The sequence below is a fragment of the Caretta caretta genome, chromosome 4 (assembly GCF_965140235.1).
Source record: "Caretta caretta isolate rCarCar2 chromosome 4, rCarCar1.hap1, whole genome shotgun sequence".
In the NCBI taxonomy this organism is placed as follows: Eukaryota; Metazoa; Chordata; order Testudines; family Cheloniidae; genus Caretta; species Caretta caretta.
The window spans coordinates 67,601,415-67,614,983 of NC_134209.1; the positions used below are offsets into that span (position 1 = coordinate 67,601,415).

At 39.3% G+C, this 13,569-nt stretch overlaps 1 protein-coding gene across 1 annotated transcript in view; it reads right to left on the reverse strand.

The window, feature by feature from the left end:
- Window positions 1-569: 569 nt before the first annotated feature.
- The window catches only part of IQCM (IQ motif containing M), a 118,536-nt gene continuing 105,536 nt past the window's right edge, over window positions 570-13,569 (reverse strand). Inside the window, exon 8 of the mRNA XM_075127376.1 lies at window positions 570-652. Coding sequence (XP_074983477.1) covers window positions 570-652 — 83 coding nt within the window. The remainder of the gene's footprint in view (window positions 653-13,569) is intronic.

Sequence of the window (13,569 nt, forward strand, 5' to 3'; positions counted from 1 at the left end):
AGCCCTAATCGGATTCCTCGTCTGGGGATCATAGGGGAAGACCAGCTAGTGCTGCCTGATGTGCTAATGGTAGCACTCCTCCAACTTCTCCCTTTGCACTAGGATGGCTGTGCTGATGGAGTACAGACAAACATAGCAAGAGGTGTCCCAATCTATATTTCCCCCAGCTTTGGGTAGGCATGATGTACATTAAAGGAACAGTATCTCCAGCCATCTCTCCTATGCAGTGCACCATCTCCTCCTTCTCCTCCTCCCTGTGGCTCAGGCTCATAAGAGCCACAACTGAGCCCTGAATTTGTGCAAGGTTGATTCTCATACAGGAACATATAGGTAGTTGTAGGATCAGGGTAGGCATACTCATGGTATTAGTCCAATTGAAGCCAATGATTTCAGTGAGTCTATTCATGTGAATAAGGACTGCAACATCCGGTCCTTGATCTATTTATCTGTGCTTGGATCTCATGCTCTGTAACATGCAAAATATTTGTCACCTAAAGAAACAGTTGGGATAAGATTCTGTTCTCCTCTATATCTGTGTATACCTAGAGGAGCTCATTGTATCCCATACATTACTCTTGACTAACACCAATATGAATGAGAGGAAAAACTGACCTTGGAATCAACGGTTGTAAATGGCATTCACCTGGTGCACCTGAAAGGAGAATTTTTGTTTAGCAGGGCTTAGTTTTTTTACTTTGATTTTGAAAGTCATTTTGATAACATGCACAATGAAAAGTGTGATGGGAACATAAAAAATACAACTTGCAACCTTTCAGTGTTCCAAACATTGCATTATGTTTATTGTATTATCTGATGCACAGAACTAATGATCATTTAAGATGCTGTCAGACAAGGAGGAAATAAGTTAGTGAAGGTGATTCAGGTATGCAACATTTTTTAAAATCTGTAATCCAGCATTAGGCCCTGATCCTGCAAACATTTACCCACATGCTTAATTGCATGAATTTCAGTGTAACTATGCAGCTGATAAGAGTTAAGCACATGTAGAATCACAAACACTTGCTAGTGAAAGGAGAGCAGACAATCACTGACCAACAGAAATTTCTTTCAAATAAAGCAGTTCAGCTAAGATATAGGACTTTAACATATAGAGCCAAATTCTTTGGTATAAATTGGTGCAGATCCAGACTTCAATAGAGGTGCACCAATTTACACCAGCAGATAATCTAGTCCAGAAAAAGCAAACAATTCTCCATATGGTTAGTCAAACATGATATATATATTCTCAGTAGTTCACCTTTGGGAATTAATATATCCAATATTACCAAGGCATCTGAGTTTGATAAATCACAGAGGAGTCATAAAAAATTCTAACATTAATTATGTTATGGCATTGCCATTAATCTCTAAAATATACCATGTACCTGTATTTATCCCTAAAACAAATGGATTTTCCATTAGTGGAGCAATATCAATTAATTCACTGATAGTGTTGCTAATATAATTTGGACCTTCAGACACTAGCATATCAACAGATACGTTGATTATTTCAAAAAGAGGTGTTTGTGAACAGTCACTAAAATGGTTCGATTGTAATATTTGTTATTGATTTGAGGGATTTCTGGAGGCCTGAATGGAAAAGAGGAGGCAAGGAGGCAAGGATCCAGGCATCAATCCTTATAAAAACACTTTAAACAATGTGCTTTCACAGTTGCTTAAAAGTCATGGAGCAGATGCGTTGAAATTGTAAAATCTGCAGTTTTATTATGCCAATGACTTTCTATTGGCCTCAGTCATAAAATAACATGCTCCTCACTGAAGTTCTCTGCTAAATAAAAAACACAACCAGACTTACTAAAATCAAACTCAGACAAGCAAAAAACAATTTTGTCTTCATCTAAGAGGACTTGATTAGTTCAATAATAATAATAATAAAATTCTACTTCGCTATAAATAAGTTCTTCCCAAGGAAAAAACAGTGCATTGAAAAGTGATTTGACTAAATTGTTGCTTAAAAGAATTTGAGAATCAGCTCTTCCCCCACCCCCACCCTCCACCACCCTGAAGGCATTAATTGCATGTTTAAAATGTTCAAATATTTTCATTTTTAAAGATATGGAATTTCCTCATTGAAGCAGAGTATCTGCTGAGCTAACTCTATCCCTATAGAGAACCTGAGCTGCCTAAACTACACACTGTGGCTTTGGAATTCAGGGAATATTTTAAAAAAATGAATTAGTATATTTCTGGGATCTAAGCCATATTTATCTCACATTTTTTGTTTCTATTGTCTCTATATAAAAGGTCTGTTAAATTCTCATGTACTGTACTCTTTAGGCAGAATAAAAAAATAGGTTCTAAACATAGCACCTTCTTGAACAAGGTAGATTTTCCAGATAACACTTCAGCCAGTGAAATATAACAACAATGTAGTGCTAGTAGATACAATGTCAAGGAATCAATGGCAAATCTCTTTATGTAATTTCTCTCACAACAGGTATGTTTTCCAAACCAAGAAGTGCATAGATATTAACACAGTCTTTGTCTCAGTATACTGAAATTTTCTCTCTGTTTTCTCCAAGCTTCTTAAAATCAATTTTCTAATACTGAATGTGTTTCTCATGCTTTGTGCTCTATCTCTGGTAATAGTGACTTTGTTGGTCATGTTAAATATTCAATAGATTTGTATACATAGAAGGAAGATGGGAACTCCTTGAAGACGCTGTAAATAATCTACAATTATTGGCACCAGAAAGTACTTTCACTTGGATTACATATGTTTATTTTGTACTCATATTGATTATAGGGCATGATAAAAGATAACATGAAAAAACATATTGTGGCTATGATCAACATATATGATAAAGTTGACTGGATGGAAATGCACCCCAAAAATTCTGATTACCCCTTCACATTTCATAAGGTTTAACATACTTTGTTATTAAGCATATATTTAGAACCTAACAATAATATATATTAATCTTCTGAAAATTATATAGTAAGTGGATCTGTCATATTTCAGAGGGCTATTTACAGTGATCACTGTAATCTATAGCACGAAACAGGTATCAGATTTCTGTGCAATAAAACTTATTTTTTGTGAAGCCACAGCAAATGTTGCCTTAGTGCTAACAATATAGGCCATTTGACCTTACGCCATATATTTATATTAGAAGGGAACTAAAAACCCACTCCAAGAGCAGCTAGTGGACTACTTGAGTGCACAAGCATTAAATTGAATCCACACTTCTGTGCATTCCACAGGACTAGGAAGAGTGTAGATTTGTGCACCACTGGCAACTATGTAAGCATTTTTCTAATGGCCACAGCAGTATGTGTTGAAAAGTTTTATTAAAGAAAGGCTGTCAACATGTTTAGGCTCTGAATTATACAAAAATAGTTTAATAGTTATATTTTTTAATGATTGCTTTGGTCCTCGGCATCTGAAACAGAACAATTGTGCTGAGAACCCAAACAATGAGTGGGTGAGGGAATATCTTCTGAGATGATATCTTCAAAGAAGCAGAATTACATCTGCACAGAAGAATAAATTGCTCAAGGATATCGCAAAATAAAGATACCATCTGCATAGAAGAGTATAAATAGTTCAAGGGATATCTTAAAATAACTGGGATAAAATTCTGTAACAGGGAGTTTGAAAGAAAAAGGCCAATGACCAACATGGAAATCACATTTAAAAATTTTTTTTAATAGAAATGATAAAATATCTCTACTGACAGAGAGGAGGGAAAAAAAACCAACCTAGCTTCATGGATATGCTCTCATAAAGAAAAACGCTTTCACACACTGGCCACTTTAAATTCAGCCTCCCCAAAGTAAAAACAAATCTATAGAGCAAGATAATTTGAGCAATCCCACTTTGGGAACAGGATCTGAAGCACTGAAAGACCAAACTGCAATTCTTCCCTAGAGGCTGAAATGAAGTAATGGTGCAGTGTAAATACATGTAGTAGGGAGGTCCTTCTTTCAGCCTTGTGCATGTTATGAACTGAAACATCCTCAGCGTTCACAAAGGAAGCTGCTATACCCTGGATGGTATGAGCAGTAACATGATCTTTAGTTGCAGGCTTGCCAGGTCTGAGTAGTGAGAAATTAATCAGACAACCATAGAGGCATGATCCTTTTCATGACAGCAGTTCCTGTTGAATTGGCATCAAAAGAAACAAAAAGCTGGGTGGACTTGCAGAGATCTTTAGCCCACTTCAGACAAAAACTCAAAGATCTTTTCACACTCATTTTGGGGTGAAGGTCCTCACCAGAATAGATATGAAGGGCTGGGAATTCCTTTGGCAGTACGATAAATTCATTGAGATGGAATACCTTCACTACCCTGGCTCTGGGATAAGTCCAAAGCGCCACCTGATCCTTGTTAAAAATCTGTTATAAGGTGTAAGCTGAATTCTGTGAGCTGAATTCATTGCTATCAGCAAAATTACTAATAGGTAGAAAATCTGAATTCATAGCAGTTCAAGAGGAGCTTTCATCAGGACCATGACTACATTAATAATCCATGAGGCAGAGAGGTTTTGTATTGTTTTTATTGAAGTTTTTTTATTAATTTTTGTTGGTATTTTTAGTGTAGTCTTCACATGCATCAAGCCCATCAAAGGACCTGAAAACAAGGGGCTGAAGAGATGCTTGTCATCTCTCTCATCTAGTTCACAATAGGCCAACATGTGAATGTATATTGAAAGTGCAGAAAGTCACTCTAGAATGTGGCAGGAGCAATCTAGAGGTTTTGGCAGCTGGATGGGGTACTTTAGGCCTCTGGCAACCATGAAAGCATGGGAGGAGGTTTGAGTTTTGGAAACTGGGAGATAGTTGAGATTTTTTGGTACAGAGAAGGCTTCTCCTCTTTCCCTCCCATTTTATGAATGGAGCAGACATGACATTTTGAGGGGTTTGAATTCCTAGTTACCACTGACAGCCACAATTGCCCTAATATCTATCACTAGTGCATCCTACAACAATTAATAATGGAGCTGGCTGGAAAATCAAAATTTTCCTGTGAGAAATTTTGAACAAAATAATCATTCAAAAATTTATTTTCTGTAGTAAATTTTGAAATTATCTGGAACTACACATTTGTTTTGAGTTGACCTTTCAATTTTTGGTTTTCTTTTTTATCTAAATTGTCATTTTATTTGGATATTCTGTATTTGGGATCTGGGGGACAATGTCTTCTCCTTTATACTCTTTTCCCCCTACTTTTTTTCCACTGAGAAAAGTAAAAAGGGAGAGAAGAGCCAAAAAATCCAAAAATAGAAAATACACAATTTTTCATTTCCAAAAAACACTTTTATTTAAAAATATGTTCAAAATGCAGTGTTTTGTTTCTAAACCAAATTTTTTCATTTACAACTTTTCCATAGGAGAACCAAAATTTTTCATTGAATTCAACATTTTCCCATCAAAAAAATAAGTTACATATAAACCTCATTTTTTGACAGGATACTGTTCCATGTGAACATTTTTTACTTGCTCTAATGGATAAGCACATTAACTGGATGCTTCCACTTCAGCATTCAGCAGTAAAAGAATAATTATTATTGATTATCAAATTTCCATTGTTAGGTTTCAGAGCCAACAGCATATTGAGATGAAGGGGGAAATTCTCACCTCCCAAATATATACTTTCCAGTTGCCTGCAGAGCATAGAATCATAGAATATCAGGGTTGGAAGGGACCTCAGGAGGTCATCTAGTCCAACCCCCTGTGCAAAGCAGGACCAATCCCCAACTAAATCATCCAGTCAAGTAGCCCCACCCCCCTAAACTAATCCAGAAATGTATTCCAATGGTACTGGCAGACAGATTTCCTCTCTCTGGGGAGCAGAATTCACTTAGCCCCCTACTTGGATCCCACTGACCTGACACTCTAAAACTTCAGTTACAAAATATGATTCCTGAGGGAGCAGCCAGGATGTCACAGTGTCAGTACTCGCCCAAGCACCACCAACCTGAGCTGCTAAAATGAGATCTCACTAATCATTAACAGCATTGATCTGAAAAGCATCATTGATCATCTAAGGTAACATCTCATTTAGATTAATGGGACAGTTCACACCTCTCAGAATTATTGTTTAAGGCTACTGTAAACTCATATAGATATCACTGCCTTAGTTACACTTGGTTCACACTTTCAAAAATGTATTCACATAACAGCCAGTGACTTACTTGTTTTTTAATGAAATCCAAGATTCTGATGCTAGGCAGCTTGAGAGAAGTGCTGGTAGGTATATTGCCATGTATCTCAATTTGAGCTCTGTGTATAGGGAAGGGAGGGAGACTAGGGGCTTGATGGTGGGAGGGGGGGGGGAAGGTGTGGTGCAGTGCCTCAAAGGCTTGGATAATTTACATCATGTCTTCATTTCAAACTCTTCGGACAGAAATTGGGTGAAATCCTGGTTCCATCAAAGTCAATGGCAAAGCTCTCATCAACTTATATGGGGTCAGGATTTCACCCCTTGTCTTTCTCTTTCTCTTATAACATATCTGGCAACCTTTGGGGCACTATGAAAATTGCAAATGATAATATATAAATAAAATAAAATAAAATAATAATAATAATAATAAAATCAGTTAAATATGAATATGTAGAAAGGCCAGATTCTGATCTCATACACATAAGTATATATACACTTACTTCATTGACTTTATTGGAGATAATCTGGTGTAAATCTGGATTGAAAGCAGAACTTGGTCCATTAACTTCTTGATGTTTAGCTGAATCAAATCTTTGAAATTTGCCCATCTCTACCAGAAATGTTGAATGATTTACCTTCCTTAAAATGAGATATATATCTCAACCAAAGCAGGTTGTCAGTTTCATTGATAATTTTTCCCCAAGATGTAACAATTCATACAACCCATTTCTTTATATACTGTCTTATTTTCAGTCATTTGTAGTGAAAGGCCTATATATCGGAAAGTTCTGTAAAGCAGTCTGTCACCTAATACAATACATCTTAATATGTTGGTTTTTAAACCAATCACATTTAATACTGAATTGCAAAAGGTGACAGAACATTGTCAGAAATAATGTAACATTTTGGAAACTCTAGAAGATGTAATGTTGACCTTGTGCATCTGTTCTTTTCTTCCTTTCTTTTTCTGAATGCTTATGAACTTACTCTGAAAGTAGGTGTTTTATGGATCAGTTTGAAGCAGTGTTTTTTTTAAAACTCAGATGGGTCACAGAAATTTTCTCAGCACTCTATTCTAATTTGCAGTTTTGCTTTAATAAAAGCCCCAAATATATTGCTACTGTCTAGACATTTTATCTGAAACAAGTGTCCTTTGTAGTCTCAGAGGACTTTTCTGTTTTATTTCCAGTAAATCAAAGTCTGTGAAGAGCTTTGGTTCTTATTAAGACATACCCTTCATAGTCCAGTGATTGCCAACGATGGCAAGCCATTGACAGTTCATTTACATATAAGTGATGACTTCCATCAAGGAGCTGGCTCAAAAATACAATGGACATTTAGAGCATATCCAATATTTCTTGTTCTTTGATGAGCATCAAGTGCCAATTTATAACAGAAACTGACTATTGGAAAGTGAAAGCTTCTCTTTACTAACCTTACACTGCCTTCTACAGATCTGGACTGACATATTGTCACTGAACTAAAAAGCAAGTTCATTTTTCTGAAGAGGCATGTAGAACAAGTTGAGATCAAGAAGCATCAATACAGTTATAAGTTTCATAGACAACAAATCCAGCCAGATTCATTGGTAGCATGAGTTACCCAACTATAAGCTAGGCACACCAGGGCAGTATCTAAACCTGGCAAAAATGTGATCTTTAATTCATCACCAGTGCCCACTGGTACAGTCTGATTGGCAGAGATGTGGTATGTTTTTATCATCATGCCATCAAACCCCATTCTGAACAGGGTAGACAACTCAGTTATGCTGTTGCTCCTACTGGTGGCAAATTATGGGTCCCATTTTTGCCTGTGAAGACAAGACCTATAAGAGAAACTGCCTGGAGAGTGTAAAGTGGATGCTCTTATAATTCATTAATAACATGTGTTTGTCTTAAATCCCTCTAGTAGCTAGGAGTATGAAGGGGCTGATGTAGGTAGAAACTTGGCGATGGTAAATGCAAATTTGGATGCAGTCTCAAGGACTACATTTATACTAATGCTCCGGTGATTATACTATGCCTAAGAGTTACTAACAGGGAGATCTATGTTAAACTGCCCCCCCCGCATCCTCTCCCCTCCAAAAAACAACTATTGAAATATTGCACACACAATTGTCCCCCTGCAGAGATGAGAATGACTGAACCATGCATGACAGATGTTAGTCACCTCACTTAATACGCTACTGGGAGGAGCTTACATACAAGGTGATGAAGGCAATACAAGAACACATATTGAACACAAACAAACAAACTTTAAAAGCCTCTCAGTGTTCAGAAACAGCCACAGGGGAATGTCCAGTCCTGTTCATTCCTTCAGCTGCTGGTGGCTGCTGGATTATATGACCTGCAGACACATCTATTCTCAGAATCATTTTAATTGATTCTGTGAGAAGCTAGGGAAAGGAGAGAGAAATAGTTCCCCTCCCAGTCCATGGAGCAGCAGCCGAGCTTCACCAGGGAGGACACTTAAGCCTAACAGCTGGAATCATTTCTATGGCTCTACTGTGTGGGAGAAAGGCCAGGAGGATCAATGTAGCTTCCCCTTTCTAAGGATGACTCTGCAGCCAGACTCCCACGGGCACTGCTGCTCAAGAAGGTCATATGGAGGTTTCACATCATGCAGTGGGTCTGCAGCCCTGCACAACATACCTAAATCCTACAGTGCACAGTGGAATCATACTGGCTCCATTGACAGAGGCCCCCCCTGCACTCACAGGGAGGATGGGGAAGCAAGATATTTCCCTTTTAGGGCCAAATTCTGAAATGCTTACTCAATTACTAGACAAACTTTCATTGAAATCAATGGGAGATTTGCCAGAGTAAAGACTAAGGACGTGAGGATCTTGCCCCAGTTTTAAGAAAATGTTTAAATACTCTTTAAATAAAATCACTGGCTGATGTGTCTACATTTTCCCCACAAATTAAAATAACTTTTCTTTCTCAGTTGTGAAGATTTTATTGTGTTGGTTTGTTCCTTTAAAGCATTTGTACATGCTTCCTATACTGTTACCATATATCCTGTGACATGCATACCAACATATATACTTCAGAAATAGAGCCTGAGTAACATAAGTTACTGGATTTTCAAAAAATAGCTTTAAGAGCCTAACTGATGATGTTTGTCAGCTTGTAGAATTTCTATGTATTGTGTATACACAGATGTAGTAGTTTTGTTTCTCTTCTGCCTATAACAGAATTCTTACAGTCAAACTCCTTGCTTTTGGACACCTGCAGAAGAATTTGACATTTAAAGACTGTCGGCTACTTTCCATCCATCATCGCTAGGAATTCTGAGTAGAAAGGTTTTTCATTTTCCACTCTCTCATTGATGACGCTACTAATTCTCCTGTCACTCGAATGTCAGCTGCCTTTAATGCTGGATGTCCACTCACTATAACACAAAATGAACAGATTTGTTTGTAAATTAGAAGTCCATAAATAAAGATTACTCAAACTGCAGACAGCATGACCAAAATCAGCCCTTATGAGACAAGATTTGACATCTTACCACACAGTAAACTATTAGTTAAATCAGAGAAGATGGGGATTAGTATAAGAACTGGAACTGGCTAAAGGGAAGACAACAAGGGGTAGGGTAACCAGACAGCAAATGTGAAAAATCGGGATGGGAGTGGTGGGTAATAGGCGCCTATATAAGAAAAAGACCCAAAAATCAGGACTGTCCCTATAAAATCGGGACATCTGGTCACCCTAAAACAGGCTATGGTGAAAGGTGAATGATCAGACTGGAAGAAGGTGATCAGTGGAGTTGCTCAAGGCTCTGTCTTGGGATCAATGTTATTCAATATTTTACTTAATGACTTGGCACAAAAAGTACAAAAGTGCTAATGAAATTTGCCAGTGACACAAAGTTGGGTGGCATCATCAATACAGAGGATATAAGACCATCACTGAGGAAAATCTGGATGACCTTGAAGACTGGAGTACAGAAATGGGATGAAACCCAATTGTATGAAGTGCAAGGTCATGCACTTAGGGTCTAATAATAAGAATTTCTGCTTCAGGCAGGGAGCTCATGTGTTGGAAAAAACAGAGGAGGAGAAAGACTTTGGGGTGTGGGTTGATCACAGGATGATTTTGAGCCACCACTGTGATGTAGTTGTGAAAAAGGCAAATGTAATCCTAGGCTGTATCAGCCAAGGTATTTCCAGTGGAGAAGGCGTATTAATGCTATTGTACAAGACACTGGTAAGAGTCTGTTTGGAATACTATATAAAGTACTGGTCACCCATGCTGAAGAAAGATGGACTGGAGGACTTGTCTTATGCGAGGAGACTGGAAAAATTTAGCTTGTTTAGCCTAGCCCCAAAAAAAAGACTGAGAGGGGATATGGTGGCTCTTTATAAGTACCTCAGAGGTGGGGAGGGAAACAACAAGGAGAATGATGAGCTATTTAAGCTAAAGGACAATGTTGACATAAGAACAAATGGGTATAAACTGGCCCTGAACAAATTCAGACTAGATAAAGGTGTCTAACGATCAGAGGAATGAGGTTCTGGAACAGCTTCCCAATGGGGGTTGTGGGGGGAAACAATTTAATTAGTTTTAAGACAGAGCTTGACAAATTTGACTGTGATTGTAGAAGGGGTTGCTTGCGCTGGTAGGGGGCAGAGCTCAGCAGCCTGGAGATCATCATCAGTTTATGCCTTACATTCCTAAAAGCTCCTGTTTCAGGACTTCAGCCAGCCACCCTCACGGGTTAGAAAGGGATTCTCCCACCTCTAACACCTTTAATGTACTCTGACTTTTGTGAGTGGATTTTTGGTCTCCTTCCACTGAAGCATCAGAGATGGCCATGCCTGGAGATGGGACACTGGAGCGGGGTGGGCCAGAACTCTGATGCGGCTCTAAGTATTCTCTCTCTCAGGTGCTTGGCTGGCTGGTTCTTGCTCACGTAATCAGTGTCTAACTAATGGCCAAATGTAGGACCAGGAAGGAATTTTGCCCCAGGTCAGATCGTAATGATTTTGGGTGTGTGTGGGAGGGTCACCTTCCTCTGCAGCATGTGGGTGTGGGTCACTTGCTAGGATATGGGTATATTTAACATAGTCATTTACCTGCCATTACAAGGGCCTCGGACATTGGAGCACCTCCATCACTCCTATTTCCTCCCTATAACACATAATAGTCTGATCTCCTGTGGGCAGTAATATCTTAGTCTAATTCAGTTGTTGGGTTTAGTGTACAGGTACTGGGTGGTATTGTTGGCCTCAGATATGCAGGAGGTCAGGCTAGATGATCTGGAGGTCCTTCTTGCCTTAAACTCTGTGACTGCAAGATTGATATCTGAAGGTGAATGTGCATCCCAGTAAAGACATCTACCTATAATTCACTGACAGAAAACTTTGTTAATGCAGAGTTAAGGTTGCCTGATAGTATCTCTTACAGCCTGCCTCAGAGATAAAGTCCCCATACATTGAGCCCTGAAGATCAGACTTGAGGTCAGGAGAGGACATTGCCCGGCCATTGTACTGGCAGCAGCCTTGCACTCATCCATGATTAACCTGACTGCACCAGATCAGTAATAACACTGGGGAGCTTCTAGAAGCCTGGACTAAAGCCATACAGTGTAGCTATGGACATTCAGGGCTGTAGACTTTTGCTAAGTGTATAGTTGTTGTTGTGATATCTCTGCCCTTCCAGATTGTTTAGTTCTGCAAAACCAGGAAATACTGAGATAAGGTACATGCACATGCAACTGTAACTCTTCCCCCAGTGGAGCTGGCAACAGCATAGAATTATCTGCATGGACTCTAGTTGCATTCACTGTGGTAGATATAACTGTATTGAATGGTGAAAGGATTATATGGAGCAGTTTTGCAGAGCTGTGATTGTGATGTGAGGTATTCCTGTGAGCCTCTCTCCCTGACCTCCATGTATGCAATCAATGAAAGAGGTTCACGTGTATCTTGAGAAATCTAGTATGCCAATTTCAGCAATGAGTTCTATAGGTTACATCAGTAGCAAGACACAGGGGTCTTCTTTCCATGGGAATTGTCAGCAGCTAGGTAAGAGATAAGTGTGGTCTGTGGGATTAATGCGGGATAAGTGAAAATATAGTGTTAGATGGCATTGTGTGCATAAGATTGTGAAAGGGAGCATAGGAGCTATAAAATTTAGCAATTGTGGTATTTTCTGTGAAGTAGACTCAGCGTTTCAGTGTAGGGCAGGTGTAGGAAGCTCCTGTTTAACAAAGACAGAGTATTAGTATTGATATGTGTGTTATAGACATACTGGGGGCATTGCTCAAAGGGGCCAGATAATCTAAGCATGAGAATTTTAGAGCACTTGGAAGAATCGACCTTTAAACAGAAAAGTTTTCTCAACCTTGTCTGTAGGAGAGCTGATGCTCTGCTATAATTTGTACAACATTAATAATCAGCAACTGCTTTGCTATATCCAGATCACTAGCACAGTATAATCCTGAAAGCACAGGAGGCCCTGAGGGGGAAAGGGCCACCCATTTCCTAGCTCCCAGATGAGGGGTTGGGGGTAGGCAGAAGTGTTTAGACATCCCCAGAGGGACAAGCCCCTTTCCCAAATCCCAGTCCACAAAAGAAAGGAGAATGTGGGGCTGATAGACAGCCCCCTTACATCTAATCTCCCATATTGCCTGCCATCCTCCTCAATGTTACCCCTCCCAAGGTCCATTCCCACTCTCCCTAATCCCCAATCCCACTCCCTGATCCAAACCCCCAATCCTTCTCCCCTCCTCTACCAGGGGGATCCCCATAATCTCCCTCTCCCTGCGGCAGTCGGTAACTCCTCTCCCCCATTCCTCCAGTCCCTAATCCCTCCACCCTTCCCAGCAAACATTCATGTGAGTAATTTATTTTGTTTTTTAATGTAGTTTGATCACCTGAATTTTTTGCAGCACTCAGATCACATTTCCCAACAAAACAAAACAAAAACAAAACAACACAACCCTTTGACAAACGCAGATTGTAGCAACATGGCTATCTTTTATTTTCCTATTTCTGCCAAGGGTTAGGTTCACACAAAGTGCTCAAATGTAGTTCAGATTTAATGGCCACATCACATCCCCTTGAGCCACCCAGCTCCAATGAATACTGACTAGCTATACCCTTCTTGAGTATTCTATCTGCATATGAGCAGTATAATCTGGTTGGGGTGCGTGTGTGTGGGTGTACGTTTTGTCCATTAATGTTTCCAATATTTCTTCCTCAAAGGGGATGTGCTTGCCTTGCACTATCTGGGGTAAATGTTGAGTGACTGAGACTCTTTGGGGCCCGACCAGAGCTATGGGTTGATCCCTAGGCCTGTACAAAAAAAAGTTGGTTGAATGTGTCAACCTTCAGAAAAGTTTTTTTTTTCTTGTGAGAGGGCCGTATCTTGGAAGCTGTGTGGTCAAATGACCCCAATTTTGGATCATTAGCCCTACACCATGCCCTCATGAGG